The 20,266-nt window shown below is 38.2% G+C and overlaps 2 protein-coding genes across 2 annotated transcripts in view; both read left to right on the top strand.

Annotated features, from left to right (window-relative positions):
• Nucleotides 1–5,961, top strand: part of LOC136245369 (uncharacterized) — a 21,929-nt gene extending 15,968 nt beyond the window's left edge. Inside the window, exons 5-6 of the mRNA XM_066036900.1 lie at nt 158–441; nt 497–5,961. Of these exons, the coding sequence (XP_065892972.1) occupies nt 158–441; nt 497–5,961 (5,749 nt within the window). The remainder of the gene's footprint in view (nt 1–157; nt 442–496) is intronic.
• Nucleotides 5,962–7,458: 1,497 nt separating this feature from the next.
• LOC136262222 (uncharacterized) lies at nt 7,459–18,775 on the top strand. Its single transcript, XM_066056428.1, has 2 exons — nt 7,459–7,615; nt 17,460–18,775. Exons 1-2 carry the CDS (start codon nt 7,537–7,539, stop codon nt 18,680–18,682), a joined length of 1,302 nt encoding a protein of 433 aa, XP_065912500.1. The 5' UTR covers nt 7,459–7,536; the 3' UTR covers nt 18,683–18,775.
• The last annotated feature ends 1,491 nt before the right edge of the window (nt 18,776–20,266 follow it).

Genomic DNA, 20,266 nt, shown 5'->3' with positions numbered 1-20,266 from the left:
CGCGACATTTGGTGCCGAAACCTGGGATCACTCTGGAAAGACTCGTTCTTTTTGAACCCTAAACGCAGAATCTGTGGTACCGTGGAATATTGTTAACGGTACCACATAAGGCGAGTTGTCTGTATTATCAGACCTGTTGTTCTTGTATAAGTTACAGGAGTCCAGAGTTACCAGCCCTGATGCCAGCACTGAGCACACTGAAAAGCAATAGAACTAGAGCAAAGAATGCTTTAACCCGAGAAGAGCAAGAAGCTAATGAGCTACTGCAGCAAGAATGGATTAGCAGCAGTGAGCAAGAAATTGTGATTGGAAAAGCAATACTTAATTTGGAAACAAAACTGTCAAGATTTGAGGCTGCTAATGAAAAATTAATGGATGCTATTGAAGCAGAAAGTAATTCTGAAGCTGCTACAGAGTTCCAAGCTACCTTAGATGAAGATAGTGAATTAATAGATAATATTATTAACAGGGTGTCACAGTTGAAGACACTCAAAAGATGAAGTTGAAAGAAAACGAAGAGAAGCTGAAACTAGTCAATCTCAGAACCTAGAGAGAAGACTAACACAGGTACAAGAACAAATGTCATTATTGCAATCTAGCCAAACTGGAGAACTTCGTAACGTTTGGTCACCATTGTCAGCAGCAGTTAAGCCACCACAGTTAGATATACAACCTTTTGAAGGCGATGTCTTGAAGTGGAAAGAATTCTGGGACATGTTTGAAGCCTCAGTCCACAGAGTAGAAAGGTATGCAAATGTTGATAAATTTACATGTCTGAAATCTAAGCTCAGTGGTGATGCTTTACAAGCTATTGCAGGATATCAGTTGTCAAATAAAAATTATCCAGTTGTTGTAGATGTTTTAAAGAAGAGATTTGGAGATAAGCAACTAGTTATTGATGCTTACTATCACAACCTGTCCCACTTACCTCCAGCCACTAACCAAGTGAGTAGTCTACGACAATGTTATGATGCTATAGAAAGAAACCTGAGAAGTTTAGAAGCAATTGGAGAAGATACAAACCATCGACATTTCATAGCTTTGATCAATGAAAAGCTCCCACAGAAGGTTTTGTATCAGTTGTATATGTTGCGAGCAGATGGTGAAGAATGGACAGTGATTAAGTTACGTCAGCTACTTGGGAGGCATATTGTAGCAATGGAGATGGCTAGTACAGAATTTTCACAGACAAATTCACAATGGGAGTACAACCCCAAACCTAATCAAAATGGGAACCCCAGAAGACTCCCCCCTATTAGTAAGTCGACTGCAAGTGGACTGATGGCAGGAAATAGTAGGCACAAGAGTGTTCCAAAGCTTACTCAACCAAGATGTATATTCTGCGATCAATCCCATTGGTCAGATGAGTGTTCTAATCACCCTACACTACAAGAAAGACAAGAAAAGCTAAAAGGGCTATGTTATATCTGCTTAAAGAAAGGTCACATGTCTAAGAATTGTAGTAGAAATAAAACCTGTGCACATTGTGGCAACAGAAATCAACACCACAGAAGCCTATGTCCTATGCTATTTGCTAAGAGCAAATCTTCATCTGGTCTTTCTTGTATTGCTGATGAAGCTGAAACCCAGCTTTCAGATACAGAGTCAACGAAAATAAATGTTTTAATGCAGACAGCCACAATCGTGGTAAAGAACATGCAAAGTGAATCCTCTTCAACGGTTCGGTTGATCCTAGATTCAGGAAGCCAGAGAACGTATATCACTGATAGACTAGCAAAGGAAATGAAGTTAGAAGTCGGCCCCCCTGAGAGCATCTCAGTTGTCACATTTGGTATGAATAAATCAACATCAATTCAGTGCAGAATGAGCAAATTGCAGCTATGTTTAAAAGATGGCACTGTCATGTCAATGGATGTGACTGTAGTTCCTAACATCACTGGAAACATAACTCGTGTTCCCTTGTCTTCAGAGGATGCAAAATTCCTGAAGACTGTAGTTCCTAACATCACTGGAAACATAACTCGTGTTCCCTTGTCTTCAGAGGATGCAAAATTCCTGAAGGATGAATCACTAATGTGCAACCTGGCTGATACAATCCCTACAACTACGGAAGTTTTCCCAATTAACATGTTGATTGGAAATGATTATTATTTTGATCTCCTACAACCTAGAAAGATGGATCTAGGCAATGGTTTGTTTTTATTTCAGTCAAAACTTGGTTGGATTTTTGGTGGGAGAGTTACAACAAATACAGAAGCAGTGAGTGAATCAAATTTGTTTGTTGGTACTACTGCAGGACTGCCTGCCGGAATGAGGTTAGCTACAAATACGCTTACCTTTAGTGATTCTTCTCATGTAGCAAAACCTGATATAGAAAAATTTTGGAGTTTAGAATCTTTAGGAATTATTGATTCACCATCGCATTGCGACGATGATTTGGCTTTAGATAATTTTAATAACAGTGTCAAGTTTATTAATGGAAGATATATGGTTGCTTGGCCTTGGAAGGAAGAGAACCCAGACTTACCTGAGAATTATCAGTTGGCATATGGAAGACTCAGATCAATCGTGCAAAAACTAAAGAAAGATCCCAAATTGCTAAAACAGTATGAGGAAATAATTCAAGAACAGTTGCGAAGGGGAATTATAGAGAAAGTTACAGACCACTGTGAAGAAGGTACATTAAAGCATTACATTACTCATCATCCCATTATTACACCTTCAAAGAACACCACCAAAGTACGTGTGGTGTATGATGCATCTGCTAAAACTAAACAAAGTCAAAGGAGCTTAAATGAATGTTTATACAGAGGTCCTGTAATGTTACCTGATTTGTCTGGTTTATTACTTAGATTTCGATTGTCACCAATTGGTGTAGTGAGTGATATTGAGAAAGCCTTTTTGAATGTTGGTCTTCAACCACAAGACAGAGATGTCACACGTTTTCTGTGGTTGAAAAATATAAATGTCAATGATCTCAATAACAACTTACAAGTTTATCGATTTTGCAGAGTACCTTTTGGAGTAGTATCTAGTCCATTTCTGTTAGCAGCTACAATAACTTACCACCTAAAACACATTGGTAATCCAACAGCTGAACGAATACAACGGGATATTTATGTGGATAACATAATTACAGGAACACGTACCCTAAACGAGGTGCAACATTTGTATACAGACAGCAAACAGATATTTGCAAGAGCTTCCATGAATTTACGAGAATGGGCATCAAACTCCCAAGAGTTAATGAAGTTTGTCCCTGAACAAGATAGAGCAAGTGGCTCAAACATTAAGGTCCTTGGTATAAATTGGAATTTGAACAGTGATACTTTGTTACTACCAGGACCTTCAGGTGACAGAACAAAGGAAGCTAGTACAAAACGTGAAGTACTGCAAGCAGTAGCATCTATTTTTGATCCACTTGGATTTTTTGCTCCAACAGTCTTAGAAGCCAAGCTGTTCATACAGGAGTTGTGGACATGCAAATTTGATTGGGACACAGAACTTCCTAGTGAGTATCTGAGCAGGTGGCAACACTTATGGGATATCTTAACAACTATTTCAATGTACAATATACCCAGACATGTTGGAATGAAGATCACTGAAAGTGAACCGATAGAGTACAGATTACTTTGCTTTTGTGACGCATCTGCAAAAGCATATGCTGCAGTAATTTACCTGCATCAGTCATCAGCTGGTGAATGCAAAGTCGACTGTATTTTTTCAAAAACACGCCTGGCTCCACAGAAGACAACAATTCCACGATTGGAGTTATTAGGTGTCCTTATTGGAACGAGAGCACTAGAATTTGTTGACAGAGAACTGCATTTGCCAATTTCTTCAAAGGTTGTATGGACTGACTCACAATGTGTGCTCCACTGGCTTCAGAGTAATAAGCCTCTTCCAGTGTTTGTAGAGAATAGGTTGAAAGAAATTAAGTCCCACAAAAGAATGTCATTCAAGTATGTTCCGACTCAAGAAAACCCGGCAGATCTAGCCACCAGAGGAAAATCGCCTTCTGAATTACAATGTTCTATCTGGTGGAATGGGCCTACATGGTTATCAAATCCACAAGAGAAATGGCCAGTTTACAAGTTTTCAGAAACATCTTCTCAAACAGTCGGAGATCAAGAAGAACACAAAGTCCTTTTTGAAACAAAACTCATAGCTGGGGAGAGTCCTGACGGAAATGTTAATTTATCAATCATTGAAATTGAACGATTTTCATCACTTCAAAAACTACTGCGAACCACTGCTTGGATTTTAAGATATGTTGTCAAGTTCAAGAAAAGACAAACTGTAACAGGTTTATTGACATCGCAAGAATTGAAGAAGGCAAAGCTTCTATGGGACCAGTTTACACAACAGAAGTGTTATTCAGACACAATTAAACTGATGAGAGATGGCAAAAGTAGTAATATGACAGATCAGTTAAATTTAATGATTGACGAACAAGGCCTTTTGAGATGTCAGGGAAGATATCAGAATACTGAGCTGACACAAGGTGCAAAATGCCCAAAGCTTCTTCCGAGTAAAGAACCATACACTCGCTTAGTGATTGAATATATTCATTGCAAGGTACTTCACTCAGGTGTGGCACAAACATTAGCTGAAGTTAGACAAGAATACTGGATTCCACATGGAAGGTCAGAAGTAAAGAGAATACTTAAAAATTGTAGAATCTGTCAACGAACAGAATGCGGACCGTTCAAAATGCCACAAATGCCTCCATGGCCAAAAGAAAGAGTCACCAAGTCGATACCATTTGAATATACTGGTTTAGATTACTTTGGACCACTGTACATCAAACACTATTCAGCCGAAGGTGAAGCTCCAGCTACCATGAAAGTTTGGGTATGTCTGTTTACTTGTTTTACAGTTAGAGCTGTACACTTGGAGCTGATTAATGATATGTCTACAGAGGAGTTTCTACTTTGTTTTCGTAGATTCATAGCAAGACGTGGTATTCCAAGACAAATCCTATCTGATAATGCAAAACAGTTCAAAACAGCAAGCACAGTGTTGAACAAAGTTTGGAGCAATGTATTGACCAGTGATCAAGTAAATGTTTTCAGTACTGATCAAGGAATTGAGTGGAAGTTCATAGTTGATCTTGCCCCCTGGATGGGAGGACTATATGAGAGATTAGTTGGTTTGTCTAAAAGAGCACTACGCAAAACAATTGGAAACGGGTGTTTAACTGAGAGCCAGTTAGTCACGGTTCTCACAGAGATAGAAGCAATGATAAATTCTCGTCCCTTGGTTTACCTAGATGATGATGTTAACTCATATTCGGTTATCACACCTGCAAGTTTTTTGTCATTAACTAATCGACATATGATTCCTGATTACAGTCCCGATGTTGACCCAGAATTTGAAGTGACACAGAATATCAGCACTAGTCAAAAGTTACTAGATAAGTGGAAGACGGGTCAAAATTACTTAAATCAGTTTTGGAAAATATGGAGTAAGGATTATTTACTTAACCTAAGAGAAAGAAGCCAACTGTTTAAATCAAAGAAGAATAGCAGTAAACTAGTGCCAAAGGTTAGAGATGTTGTTTTGATCAAAGATAATTTACCCAGGGGACAGTGGAAGATAGGAAGAATAAACAAGTTGATTCAAGGTAGAGATAATGTTGTACGCTCAGCAATGGTGACATTACCATCAAGAAGAACTATACATAGAGCACTAAAGCTCCTCTACCCTATTGAATGTCCAGAGCAAGATAAAATTAATAAACAGTTTGAGAATGATGAAGATAATTATGATAAGGAAAGGACAGTAAGAAAGGCAGCCAAGACAGCAATAGAAAGAATTAAACTATATTATAATGATGAATCAGATGGAGATGGTGAACTTGTTGGCGTTGGGAGTGTCGCGGATACGCGAAATAACTTGCCTACTGGCATAACTGATGTGAATGATCAGGCCCAACAACATGAACAATCATGCCCTGCACGTGTCAGCAATGACTCAGCAGAACAGGACATAGCATAAATTTTTACTTTGTACTTAGTCAGCTTATTCTAGAATATTCTTTGTAAACAGTAACTAGTATAAAAGCAGAGTTGTATTGTTAGGAGTAGTGGAGAATCAGAGTGTATGACAGTGTGTGTAAGAATAAGAAAAGAAATATATGCTGGCAATAGATAAGAAGATATAGATAACAGGCTTGATCGGGGCAATTCCTGTCGAGATCGCGACAGCATCCGGGGTGTAATCTTTCTGTTACTTTATGTTGTGTGTGTGTGTTTGTTTTCTTGCTTTTTGTTCTGTGTAGCTCATTTTGCTATATGCGTAATATTTTTGGGAAGCACCCTCGTGCAGGCCTATTAACCTTTTGGATGAATCAGATAATTAATAAATAAATACATAAATACTCTTAGCATGCGGAAAGCCACAGACTGATACAGTGTACAGTAGCACCCTTTCCGAAGCTTGCCTAATCGGCAGGGTGTGGGTGATGAGAGGGTAGCACTAATTTCAGTGACTTTAACTTAAAACTCGAAAAAAAATGTGAAAATTCTGAGCTCGATCCTGGGACATTTCGTAATGAATCAGAGCTATAACCACTGTATCACTGCTGCCAGCTGCCAGAACCCTTAGTTTTAGACATACTTAAATGCAAGATAATATAAAAATAGTGATCTAGCGTATAGACGGGTTGCCTATTTAGGGCGTGTCCCTTGTGTAACGCAAGAAAACGCGACTTTCCGTTTTACGCATGATTACAATGTTGGTCAAGAAGTCAACAAAAAACCCATTTTTAAAAATAGTTTGACAAACGTTTTTGATTCTTCAAAGGTACAAGGTGAGTTAAAATCATCCAGTCTATCATTCTAAGTAGTAGCAAAGTCTTACAAAGAATGTTTTCAGCGAGTTTTATCGCTTTCCAAAAACCCGAGATTGAGAGAAAATCATCTTCTCGCTCAGCCTTCACCTTACACGCTGGATATGTTATAGCTCGAACTTTTCTCTATAACATACTTCTGTTCTGAAGGCTGGCTAACTCTTGCTTGCTAAAGTTAACCGAAACGTTCATTTTCTCCAATAGCCGTAATACATTTTTGACTTAGCGAACTCGGAAAGTATGTGGAAAATTTACGGCAAAACGACCACGCCTTAAAAAGGCAACCCGTCTATATTAAAGAAGATTTAAAATTTAAGTACTGGGCAGTCAGCTCAGCTGGTTTGCCCAGGGGGTGAAAACCCCAAATGGTACAATCAAATACATACATACATACAGTTTGATAACTAATCACCATATGGCTGAACCCAAACCCTATCCCTAACTGGATTTATACTGAACCCAAACCCTAACCCTAACTTTGGACTACTGATCGTGAGAAATCATTCTTTAGAGCGCCCTCTACTATCTTGAAACCTCAATTGTGGTATAATATATCAATATATACGCTCTGGGGCGCCCGCGGGCATGAAGCGTTGTGAAATACAGTGTACTGTAAACCGTGATGGGTCTACGTGCGCAAGGTCACGTGATACTATACTGGTGACACACCTCTACTCCTCTTTTTTAAAGGCGTCAAGAGCGAGATTAGAAGGCGTTAGACCATGGATATTTTTACCATGACGGCAACGAGTAAAGGACGTGTTCTCCCTGGAACGGTGTGTGCAGGTGTAAATACCAAAGGTGAGATTTGGCGAAGTTGTCACTGACCTCGTTCGTACCAGTTAGCTAGTCTCGCGTGGCCAGACCGCTTTTCCCCGTGTATTGGGTGGGGGCAAAAAGGGTCTGGTGTAACTCCAATAGCTGTTTACTTCTGAGCGTCTGGGGACGCTAATTGAATAACACTTGATTGGCCGCAAAGGAGGCGCCATGACGTCAGTAAAACAATGAAAGTATTCGTACACTCCTGCTCTGGTTGTGAGTCTTGTTGACACGACGAGGATGAACTTTCAAGACGCTATAAAAGAGACATCGGAGCAAATTAAGATTCGTTTAAAGGTAAATAGATTAAGGTACTTGAATAAAAATAATAAAATAAAAACTGAAGTATTGAATACAACACATAACACAAATTGCAAGCAAAATGGTAACTAAATACAAAATTAACTCTACTACAATTACAGTACAACTGCTACTACTAACTAAGGGGATTGTCATCATCAGACCCCTGTAGAGCCCAATTATATCTAAGGATCATCCTTGCATTGTGAGTCCATAAGGCAACAGACAATTGTTGGAGGAGATTCTTTCGTGCCAACTTGGGAGGAACACCACTACGGGGGATGGTTCGGTCAGCAATAATGTTTAAGGATTGCAAAGCAAATGGGGTCCAGACTCCAAAAGTTTCCACTAAGGGAATAAGATCAGCTCCCACCTTCATTACAGCTGCCAGATGTTTCTCATCCTTGGCCAACTCTCAAGCTGCAGCAGTCACCCCAGCACAAGAAGTAGAAGAGGAAACATAAACAGGCTGAGTGGTACTGCGTATGGAGACATCAAAAGGGCATCGTGAAGACAGATTCTCATTGGACCATGAAAACAGCCTAACAAATGATCACCAATGAAAGCAATCTATAGGAGAGAGGCAAGTACACAGTGGAGAATGAGGAAATAAAGCAACTCCTATCCACAGACGTAGGCCCACAACAAATTCAGGTCCAGGGATGACTAATCCAAGACAGGCTCGAGGAATAGCCTTACACCAACCATTACAAGGATAAACAGATCGAGGCCATCTCGAATTTACTTACTGACGTCATCAGCACCCCCTTTGCGGCCAATGGTATTCAATTAGCGTCCCCAGGGCTCAGAAGTAAACAGCTATTGGAGTTGCACCAGACCCTTTTTTCCCCACCTAATACACGGAAAATATCGGTATGGCCATGTGAGACTACCAGTTAGCTACCTCAGATCTTGCCTCAGATCCCACAAATAATCACAGTTACCTCTGAGTCAGATCCGGCAAATAATCAGCAATATTAAGTGATCACTTTTGTAGAAGAAATCATGGAATGCAGAGATAATTCCAAGTCTCAGGCTGTATGGTTCCTTGGGCACTTTCCTGGACTATGCCAGTCAGTCAGGACTGGTATTTCTCTTCATTCAACAGTTTTTAGCATCAAGCTTCTAACTCCCTGTTGTACAGGGTTTCAGCCTTTAGCAGGTTTCTAGTGGAATATTGATGCTTTGCTTGAATTGTAATGTATTGTAGCAGCTGCCAATCTTAATGTGCATGTCAGTGATTGCCTCACTCTTTGCTTATTATATAGGCCATCATTATTAAATTCCAATGTTTCCCCATCAATTTTAGGTAGCCTCACCAAATTTTAATTATTTGATTATAGATCACGTGAATGCACTGTTTTATGATTGAATTGAAGGAGATAGAGTGATCGAGTTTCAAGGTAAAGAGAGCTGTGCATATATAAACATAGCAGAAGTGTGGAAGTCCCTCCAACAGGGTGCATGGTTGTAGTCTTTAAGATCAAGATACTCTAATAGAGCAGTCAGAGACTGAAATAACAGGAGTCAAGTGTATAATTAATAATCGATAATCACCTCCCGCCCGCATCAGTTTTTGTTCCATTGGGTGATTGGAAACAAGCAATATAATAATGGTGGCCTAATAGTAAGGTTGCACCCAAGTCCTAGTATTTTTGGTGTTGTGAGATTCCATTAGCATTATCAACATCACATTTGCCCTAAGATTTGCTTCATTTGCTACCTTGTTGAGTGTTAAAACCGGTCGAGTCAACAGGGTTACATTTTCTCCAGGTCAAGCTGGCAACGTTGGAGTAGCTACTGTACTTTTTGTTAAAAGTAACTCGTTGCTTATTACTATTACTTGTAACAGTTACAGTTACATATTACTCATAAAATAAAATAACTATAACATAATTATTATATACAATTACTTGTGTGCACAGCTCTCACATGCACAACTGCCACCTTATCAGATGACATGCATGATCGTGTTGGCCTGGACAATGTGAAAATCTTGTATTCAAGACAAAATAACTGGTCAGTAAGCTTCATTCATTAATTTGAGGTGGGCTTCATTACTGCTTCGTTACTTCATTGTGGTTAGGTGGTACTATGTGGATTAGTAACTTTGTTACTTGTAGCAATAAAATTACTTAATATTCAAGTTATTGCAGTAACTTCATTACTTAGGTAACGCATTACACTTATAAGTATGTAAAGCAACTTGAGTTATATTTGTTGTATTACTTGGTTACCACAATAGGTAATAATATTATTATGTAATGCATTACCCCCAACACTTCAAGCTGGTCTTAGCTTTTTGTATGGGTCTGATGATGTGATAATGAGCTTGATGATGTGGATATGTATGTATGAGTCATAGTCTAGTCCTCGGTTCTTTTTCCACCGTATAGTTTCAGATTACAAGTGTTCTTCATTTGTAATGCTGTGTAATGGGCTGACCATAGCTGAAAATGAAGCGTAATGGCCACTTCACTATTTCAATAATTGATAGTTGGGGCACTGGTTCAGACAAAATAATAAGCCTGGTGCCATATTTTTCTGTTTTAATGTGGTATGCTAGAGTTCAACAGTTATAATAATGTTACCAAATTAAGGAAACTAAGAAATTTAAGGATCGTGGAAATAATAAGCAGTGAGCCTGATCATGAAGATATAGCTACTAGTGGACATTTGATCCCTAATTCAGTCGTGGGTAGTAGGGGGATTTTTTGTCCACTAGTATACGTATCTTCGGGTATAGGCCACCTTCCTTGTTTCACTACCTTTTTATTTCTATGATCCCTAAAATTCCTAATTTTTCCTTATATTTGTATTAATAATTCCCAATTTATAGTATCAAGAGTATATATATACTCTTGATAGTATGGTAGTCCATAACAATTTCCATCATAGATAATGAATACAGGTAACAACAAAGTTTGACAACACAAGTCTTGATTGTAGATATATAAAAAGTGCTGCATTTCTGTGCAACTCGCTGCTGACTTGCCAGTGTCTGAGCTTGTCAACACAATTGATGCACATCAGCTGTATCCCATTGAATTCACAAAACAGATAGTTCAATTGGTAGAGTGCCAGCCTTATGTACGATTTTTGCAATTAGGGTGCAAGCTTGAGCTGTGCTAGTAGCAATTTTTGGCATATGGCCAGCTTTGATGCTTCCTTTTACTTGTCTTCTAGCTTTCTTTACTACAAGAATGAGCAAGAGTGCAGATTTTTTTTTATTTGTGTCATTGAACTATTGGTTTACCATAGTGGTGTAAACAGTCAGCAAAACTTCCAATTTTAAAGAGTGTGTACAATTCAAAATGCCAAAAATTGCTACTAGCACAGCTAACTAACTACGGGAAAAATGTAATGGCAATTCTGGTGAATTTGTGTTGCCTTCTCCAAGTTTCACTAGGATTCAGCACCAAATTCACTTGAATTGTTGTTATTAAATGTTTGCCATTAACTTACCATAACGGCCATTTCTTCGCCACCTCCTTGGATTTTACATATTTTCATCCTGAATTCTTAGTGAAAAAAAAAATGAAATCAAAGGTGGCGGCAAAGAAATGGTTATGGTGGTAGGTTAATCGAAAAAAATTTAATAACAAAATTTCTGGTGAATTTGGTGCTGAATCCTAGTGAAACTTGGAGAAAGGAAACACAAATTCACCAGAATTGCCATTACTGTTAACCTACCATCACAGCCATTTCTTGGTCACCACCTTAGTTAGTTAGTTAGTAAATCAGTCAGTCAGTAGAAAATTCCACTGAATAAAATAAAATCATAGCAACTTATTGGATGCATATCACTGAAGGCAGTTTTGTGCATGTTATACTTAACCAGTCCATGAAGGTATTGTGAGGCTATTTTTTTTTGGGTGATATTTTTGCCCAAACCTCCACGATCTTTATATACAGTACTACCCCACTGTATGATAAGTAATAGTTATGCCACGGCTGGAGGGATTTTGCTGATATATACAACCGAATGCCCAAAGGCTGCAGGCCCAAGGGCTAAGGGTGCATATTCAGCAAAACCTGATGCAGTCATGTTGTAAGTGATATATATCACTCTAAGCACACTCACCTGATAGGGAACTACAGAGCACTCATACCTTTTCTTTTATAAATCAGTATAATCTATCATGACCGATAGTGGTTTTAATAGCGTGGGCTAATAGCCTTCAGAATGTTATTCATATGTCATGCTTTACACACAATGCCAGAAATAAGATTGTGGGATCTAGATTTTTAGTTTTTGCCATTTTGTACTAAATTAAGCCTACTAACGTGGACAGTAAGTATAAGTTAATATCATACAGTATCATGTATAGTAGGGACGATGAAGGTGTGGGCGTGGCCATGGCTGGTGATAAAATATCACCCAAAAACTTACTTCAATTTTTCTTCACAACAACATGACGGTATTGGTTGGGTAAAATCAAGCCCAAAAGTGCCTTCAGATCAACCCGAAATGTTTTTGTCAAGTTGCTACGGAATTTCAAGAAAAAATTATTTGACGGAATTTTCTACTGCCTGCCTGCCTGATGCATTCAGTCAAGCATAGTAGAAAACTGGGTATAGCTATAGCCCTACTTCTTTCACTAAAACGTTTCAAATTCACTTAAGAAGAAACCTTTGGTATATTGATAAACATAGAATACATGTGCTATTGTCCTTCTGTACCAGTGAAGGTTCTTCATTGATAGTAGGGCTTCCATCCTAGATGTTACACAACTGATAACATTATCTAATCCAAAACAGCCAAGCTGTAAAAAAAGTGTGCGGCCCTCAGAAAGGCTATGGTGAAAAAAGATGTGAAATCCAAGGTGGCGGCCAAGAAATGGCTGTGATGGTAGGTTAATGGTAAAAATTTTAATAACGAAAATTCAGGTGAATTTTTGTGCCGCTTCACAAAATTTACCTAAATTGTCATTATTAAAATTTTTACCATTAACCTACCATCACAGCCATTTCTTGGCCGCCACCTTGGATTTCACATCTTTTTTCACCATAGCCTTTCTGAGGGCCGCACACTTTTTTTACAGCTTGGCTGTTTTGGATTAGATTTCATTTCTTTTTGTATTTGTATACCCCAGAGCTGGCCTATGGCCAGCTTTGGGACTTTTTTAACCTATGTTTTTTGCTTTACTACAGGAAGAAGAAAAGATGAAGTAGATGTACTTTAAATATTTTATCAGTAAATGTACAAATTATATATATTGTATAATACGTATGTGACCGGATTTGCGAAAAGGGGTCTTCCACACACATCCAATTTGCCAACTTTGACAATTGATAACTTCAGATTGGAAAGAGCTATTGCCTTGATATTTGGACAGTGGTGAGCACCACTATAGCTGAATACATGGTGAAATTTTCAGGTTAATACGTATGTTACTTGAACACTGAGTTATGGTCTCCAACGTTTACGGAATTGGATGTGTGTGGAAGACCCCTTTTCGCAAATCCGGTCACATATATTGATTACAGAAATCTCCATGGTGGTTTCTTTGTAACTGAACACTCTACAAGGTGACTTCTTCTAATTGCTCTCTCTACAGGGTGAATTGTTTGTAGCTGAACGATCTACAAGGTAACTTCTTCTAGCTGATCTCTCTACAGGGTGATTTGTTTGTAGCTGAACTCTCTACAGGTGATTTGTTTGTAGCTGAACTCTCTACAAGGCGATACTTCTAGGTGATCTCTCTACAGGATTCCTTGTTTCTAACTGAACTCTCAACAGGGTGATCTGTTCATAGCTGAACTTTCTACTGGGTGATTTGTTTGCAGCTGAACTCTCTAAATGGTGGTTTCTTTGTAGCTGAACTCTCTACAATGTGACTTCTTCTAGCTGAACTCTCTACAAGGTGACTTGTTTCTAGCTGATCTCTCTACAGGGTGACTTGTTTCTACAGGTGATTTGTTTGTAGCTGAACTCTCTACATGGTGGTTTCGTTGTAGCTGAACTCTCTACAAGGTAACTTCTTCTAGGTGATCTTTTTACACTGCATATTTGTTTGTAGCTGAGTTCTCTACAGGGTTATTTGTTTGCAGCTGAACTCTCTACATGGGAGTTTCATTGTAGCTGAACTCTCTACAATGTGACTTCTTCTAGCTGAACTCTCTACAGGGTGACTTGTTTCTAGCTGAACTCTCTACAGGTGATTTGTTTGCAGCTGAACTCTCTACATGGTGGTTTCTTTGTAGCTGAACTCTCTACAAGGTAACTTCTTCTAGCTGATCTTTCTACAAGGTGATTGAGTTTTTTGCAGCTGAACTCTTTACATGGTGGTTGCTTTGTAGCTGAACTCTCTAAAAGGTGACTTCTTCTAGCTGAACTCTCTACAGGATGATTTGTTTGCAGCTGAACTCTCTACATGGTAGTTTCTTTGTAGCTGAACTCTCTACAATGTGACTTCTTCTAGCTGAACTCTCTACAGGGTGACTTGTTTTTAGCTGATTTCTCTACAGGGTGACTTGTTTCTAGCTGAACTCTCTACAGGGTGATTTGTTTGTAGCTGATCTCTATACAGGTTACTTATTTCTAACTGATCTCTTGAATTCTGTTCAGGGTGACTGCTCTATTAGGATGACTGCTCTATTAGAGTATCTCGATCTCGCACTTGCTACACCAAGTTGGATTTCGTGTTATAACTCCGTGGCTTTAAGTCTGATTCTTCTACACCATTGAAGAGCCTTTCTAAGATGATAACTCCATCTGTACAGCGATTTTCAAAGCATTACCCCAAGTGGTTTATCTGGTAGGCGTGGCAAGCATAATAATAATAATAATAAAATTAAAAACTAAAAATTTGCTAATCTCGATTGCGTAATTGTTACACACTGTTGATTTTTTCGCTGTATCTTCCTGGTTTTTAGCTCGATTTCTTTCAAACCACAAAAGGTTTGAGGTTCAATAGTTAACCTATTCACCCACCGATTTTCAGTTTCTTCCCATACGCAGTTTACCCTGTAGGCGTGACAACATATTGGTGTTATTTTTCGTGCATAATCGCTCATAACTCTTTGCCTGTTTATGGTATTCCAGCCAAAGTTGGTACCGAGATGCGCCTTTAGACCCCCCTTCTGTGTGCCAAATTTCAAGGCAATCGGATAACGCGTTCGCGTTTTATAGCAGTTTTTGTAAGTGTGCGAAAAGAGGAAGAAGAAGAAGAAAAAAAACGAAGAAACTAAGCCAATTTTTGAAGTCGCATATCTCAGGACTGCCTGAAGCGATTTCGCTCAAATTTGGACTGTGGAGTACTGAAGTTGGAGGGAATGTACACAGCAAAATTTGTCTTGTTTCATCAAGGCAGCACAGAGCTACGGAGGTGCGAAAATTGTGTTTTCTTTCTTCCTGTCAATATACTCACGGGGTTGCGCGCCGGCTTCTTGGGCCGCACGACACACTACCGTGTGTCTTGATGCAATATAGTATTATGTAATGCGTACAATTTATGCGCATGGACACCACATGTTGTAGATGTTGCGCTGCTGACGGTGAGCTGTCCAGAACGGCTATGCCAAATATTTGAGCTAAAATAAAAATCAATCAATCAATCTGTCCAATATCATCAGAAACAAGTGTTTGTTTTTAGTAAAGTTAACTTGTTTGCATTTCCAAGGCTGAACGTTTACTGTGACCAACACTGTTCACTACAGGCATGGATCCAGACGAGGAAGTTCCGCTCTTAATGGTAGACTACCCAGCAATGATTCATTGTTAAATCTTACCATTTAAGCAGTTGCTGTAATAGCTTTAGAAGATATAGATGATAATTATTTTTAGAGGTGCTTATTGCAGAAAGATAGCAGTTTCAAGTGATATTTGAAGTATCATTGCTTTAAAAGTAAGTATAAAAACTTGTAATAAGTGTTTCGTGGGCTGATAAAAACTGATTTTAGTTTTATTGAATTGAAAAAAAAACTTGTCAGTCAGGTTTCATTTGAGGATCCATCCTGCATTAGCTGCTTCTCTTGTTTGCTTCATCATTATCCACACTGGTAGTATTCTTTCCTTCATGATTTTCTTTGTATTTCTTCACATGATGCTCCAAGCACACTACATAATTATAGCTATACTACCATGTAAGCAAAGTTAGCTAGTGAGTGAAACTTGTGTTAAGCTAGATAGCTAACTTGATGAACTTCCCAAACTATTATTTTTCCTGTTCATTCATTGTTTGGTAACTATCAACTATAGTTGAAACTTAGCAACTACACTAAGCCTAACCTGTAAACCCAAACCACAATTTAATGTTCCATGTTGCTCAATGTAATGAATCAAAGCATATCATACCTTTGAACTGTATGGTTGCATGGGCATCAATCAAAGCCATGAGAGAAAGTCGTGTTCCCAATTGAACACCCATGCTAAAAATAATGATGTAACATATACCACTTTCACACATACACTACATCACTTCAAAGGGAAGAGAAGGTGCCATATACAGTAGCACTACTATCAGTGCTTAGGAAGAGTACGCATATCAAAAGTATAACCCTCCTAGGAGTGGTTACATTTTTGATATACTGTACTACCTCCATTTCTGGTTAATGCATTTCAGATATCATCAAATTTCTTTGATGAAACTTTGCTATCTGCTTTAGTTTTGTGAATAGTTCGTTGTTATTAATTGAATAAAGAAGGTCACATGTTAGTTTATATTGTGCTGTTTTGATTGATAATAGACATTTGGCATGATTTTTCATGTATAGCACATAGAAGCCACTTTAATCCCTTCACTTACTAGGCTTGCACCTATTATGCCAGCATAATTTCAAGCATAATAGCCTAGCAAAAGCATCAATCATTATGCCAGCATAATAGAACGATTTTCAAGAATTTGATTAAAACGTGCAACACTTGAGTCAAAAATACTGCACAACATGAACACACTGCACATTATTACTGCATTTCATATCAAAAAACCTTGCAGTGTTACTATTTTTACTATTTCTTGACTGATTATTCGCACTTTATAGAAATAAGATCGAGATACTCTAATAGAGCAGTCACTTACTCTAATACAGCAGTCAGGAAATGCAGATATACTCTAATAAAACAGTCAGCTCTCGGGCATAATCTTGATTTTGAGAGCATAATTTTGAGCATAATAGGCTTGGTTTTTGAGCACTGCTCAAAAGCATAATAGGTAATTTTCAAAGCATAATTGGCTCTAGCCTATCACTTACGTACATTGGTAGTTACGTATTTACACAATTGACCTGTGAAATACAGTAATTCAACACGATTACAAATACACTTCTTTCTACACTCTAAAGTTGCACTTATAATCTAAATACCAAAGAAACTTTTAATTGTGTGATTTCATCCACGAGGGTGTTACAGATATACCGGTGTGACTAGAACACCTCATAAGGTGCTTGCAAGGGTGCTGTGATAACACCCCCTCAAATTTTAGAAAAATATAGGTGTGTGGTACCACCTCAATTTTAACAATGTATGTATATCTTTGTGTAATAGACATGCACATGTACGTATTTGGTATTATTTGTGTTTTAGGTGAGAAAGTGTACATTGGTCGATGTCACCATATTGATATGGTCTGTAAGGTTCCCTGGGATCAAATGCCTTTGTTTGTGCCTGGAATAATTACACCTTCACAAGGAGTCCTTACATTTTGTGATTATAATTCAAGTGAGAAGGAGTTAACATTGAACACTTCTGAAGAATATCAGGTAGTATCAGCCGGTTATAAACCCACCATCTTTTACTGGAAGTCATCTGAAGGCTACACTGAAAAAGACATAAACTATTTTCCAAAAGACGTACTAATTCCTGACCTTTCAGGTAGAGTTAATAAACATTACATCCTCTTTGTTGCCAGAGTTGAAGCCCCTGTTATCAAGGAGAGCAAAGTGGTGGGATATTATGACAAAAGTAAACTTCCAGCTGATTTTGATGGTCCACTTGTTGGAACTGGACAAGCTTGGTATGATGAAGACATTCCTGTACAAGGTCACAAAACACCAATCAGAACTTTTAAGGTTCACGTACCATATGATGGAAAGATATTTGAAGTACCTAAATTCCAATTTCTATGCTTCAACAAGCTTCCTGCATTATCCGTTTACATGTTAACAGCAACTAGTTGGGTCACTCTTTCTGATGGTCATCTTCCACCTAATGCGTTTGCTGCTGGTGTTGCTCCTAATGGAGAAGTGTTGTATGTCGGCAGAAAGAAGCATCAGTATGAAATGATGTCAGGGTACATTGTTCCTTCAGAAAAGTGTCTTCATATTTGCTATAGAAGTGATGAACACTGTTATAACAGTGACTATGAAGCTTTAACTATTGAAGAACAGGATGGCTTTGAATGGGGTGTGTATTCTAATGGGGAGGTGCCAGCAAATGCTTTAGTTGTTGATGGCTTGGCAAAGGATAACACTCTATACGTTGGTCGTACAGTGACTGGTAGTGACATCATCTCAACTGCAACAGCATGGCATAAAGTACCCATTAATTTACCATATGAAAGAGTAGCCAACACACAGTTGCTTGGTAAGATTGAGCCCAGTCGTCGATGTCTGTATGTTCCATGGAATGGCAAGGAATACAGATATCAATCCTATGAAGTGTTGATGTTAAAAATGAGACCAAAGAGTTTAAAGGACCTTTGTCATAATGTTATCATCACTGCTACCATGGGTGTGTCTGACAAAATTGACCAGTTACCTCTTCCTGTCAACCTAAAAGATTTTTGCAAAAAGATTGAACCACATTAGTAACGTTTGTAGCTATTATGATGTAGCTAAGGTGTGTGTTATTGTCGTCAAATAACCATATTGTTGTATATAATATACAGTGCCGTGAAAATACTCACTTAATACTGATGGGTACAGTATGTTATGTTTAAGTACTTAAAGATCACTCTGGCTGTGACATGTTTAGGAGAAATTTCTACACAATGATCTGGTCATAGAAGTAGACAACCCTGACAATCAGTATTATACAGTATGTTAATTCTCACTCCACAGACACAGCACTCTTGGTGGTTCCTGTATCATGCTCTATCAAAACAGCTATATAGCCAGGAGTTTTAATATCAATTCATCCAAATAATTATGTGGCCTTGGCAACATGTTACTTTAGCAACTGCATTCCGCAGCTGCATCTTGCACATGCATTAACAATTGCAAGTTGAAGAAAAGTAGTTGTTGACTGGTTATTCAAGTAGTGAGTTAGAGTTTGACCACGGTCGCAGATCTACCTACAGTGAGTCCCACACATGCACCCTTGCATAGCACATGCAAGCTCTGCTGTAATCCATGCAGTCCCCATTCAAATTATTTTGGGGTTTAATTTTTGGTTGGTAAAAATCATGAATCCGTACTAGTTTTACCTCCCTGGATATTTTTTAGAATATCTTATATAGGCGCACCTAAAATAATTTTAGTGAGTATGCCGATGGTGGATTAACCGAGGCATTATTATTATTATTATATTATATTACTGTGCAGACCTCTGAAAAGAGTATGATGCACAGATCACAAACAAACAAATAGCTTAATAAATATTAATAATTGTTGCTAGACCAGCTAGTCTTTGCTTAAATTGATCAATGTCCTTAGAGTCAATCACGTGTTAACTTCTAGGCACCGTTTTTAAAGTCTGGATTCGTCATCAATACTATAGAACTACCTGGATCATGCTTGCTATGATGGCTACTGGTATGTATGTTGTGACTTAGTCATTACGCACAGTGGTATGCCCCTCAAGGGCCCTTAAGCGATACTATTAGATGATAGAAGAGATACCGTTAACACTTGACTGAGATTAAGAAGAAAGATGCAAAATGATCGACTGATAACTACAAGGAAAGGAGATATTCCTCCTGGAGCAGTGTGTGCAGGAGTGAATGTTAACGGTAAGTTGTCAGTGCTATTGAAAAGTTATGAACTACTGACAATCCACTGATAGCTACAGTAGCAACTTTCAACAAAATAGCATAACAAAGTTATGGCTATTTTAAAAATTAGACACATTTTCCATAGGAAAAATGGCACTGAGAGACCAATTTTAAATTTCTTACATTTATGTCAAAAGTTAGTCTCCAATACATATGATACATTGTTAACAAGTGTTAAAACAGTCTTGACAGCATTTAAAAGTTACAGAACCTTCCAGTTGTTCCTATAGATCACTATTAAACTACTTCCAAATCTCCCAAGTCCATATCTTCATGTAAATTAAGAGTTAAAACATCATCTTCATACTTTACATTGTACCACTCATCTGTCCCTGCAACTTTACTCAATACTTCACCGAAATACCATTGTTCAAGTCCATTTTCATCTCGCCATTTATGC

The sequence above is a fragment of the Dysidea avara genome, chromosome 1, assembly GCF_963678975.1.
Source record: "Dysidea avara chromosome 1, odDysAvar1.4, whole genome shotgun sequence".
NCBI classification, from domain to species: domain Eukaryota; kingdom Metazoa; phylum Porifera; class Demospongiae; order Dictyoceratida; family Dysideidae; genus Dysidea; species Dysidea avara.
This window is presented reverse-complemented; position numbering and strand designations above follow the sequence as displayed.

Bases quoted from the DNA above. Each gene is read 5' to 3' on its own strand.
- LOC136262222 (XM_066056428.1), top strand. From the start codon at position 7,537: ATGGATATTTTTACCATGACGGCAACGAGTAAAGGACGTGTTCTCCCT. The intron at 7,616-17,459 runs GTGAGATTTGGC...TTTGTGTTTTAG, and splicing joins TGCAGGTGTAAATACCAAAG to GTGAGAAAGTGTACATTGGT.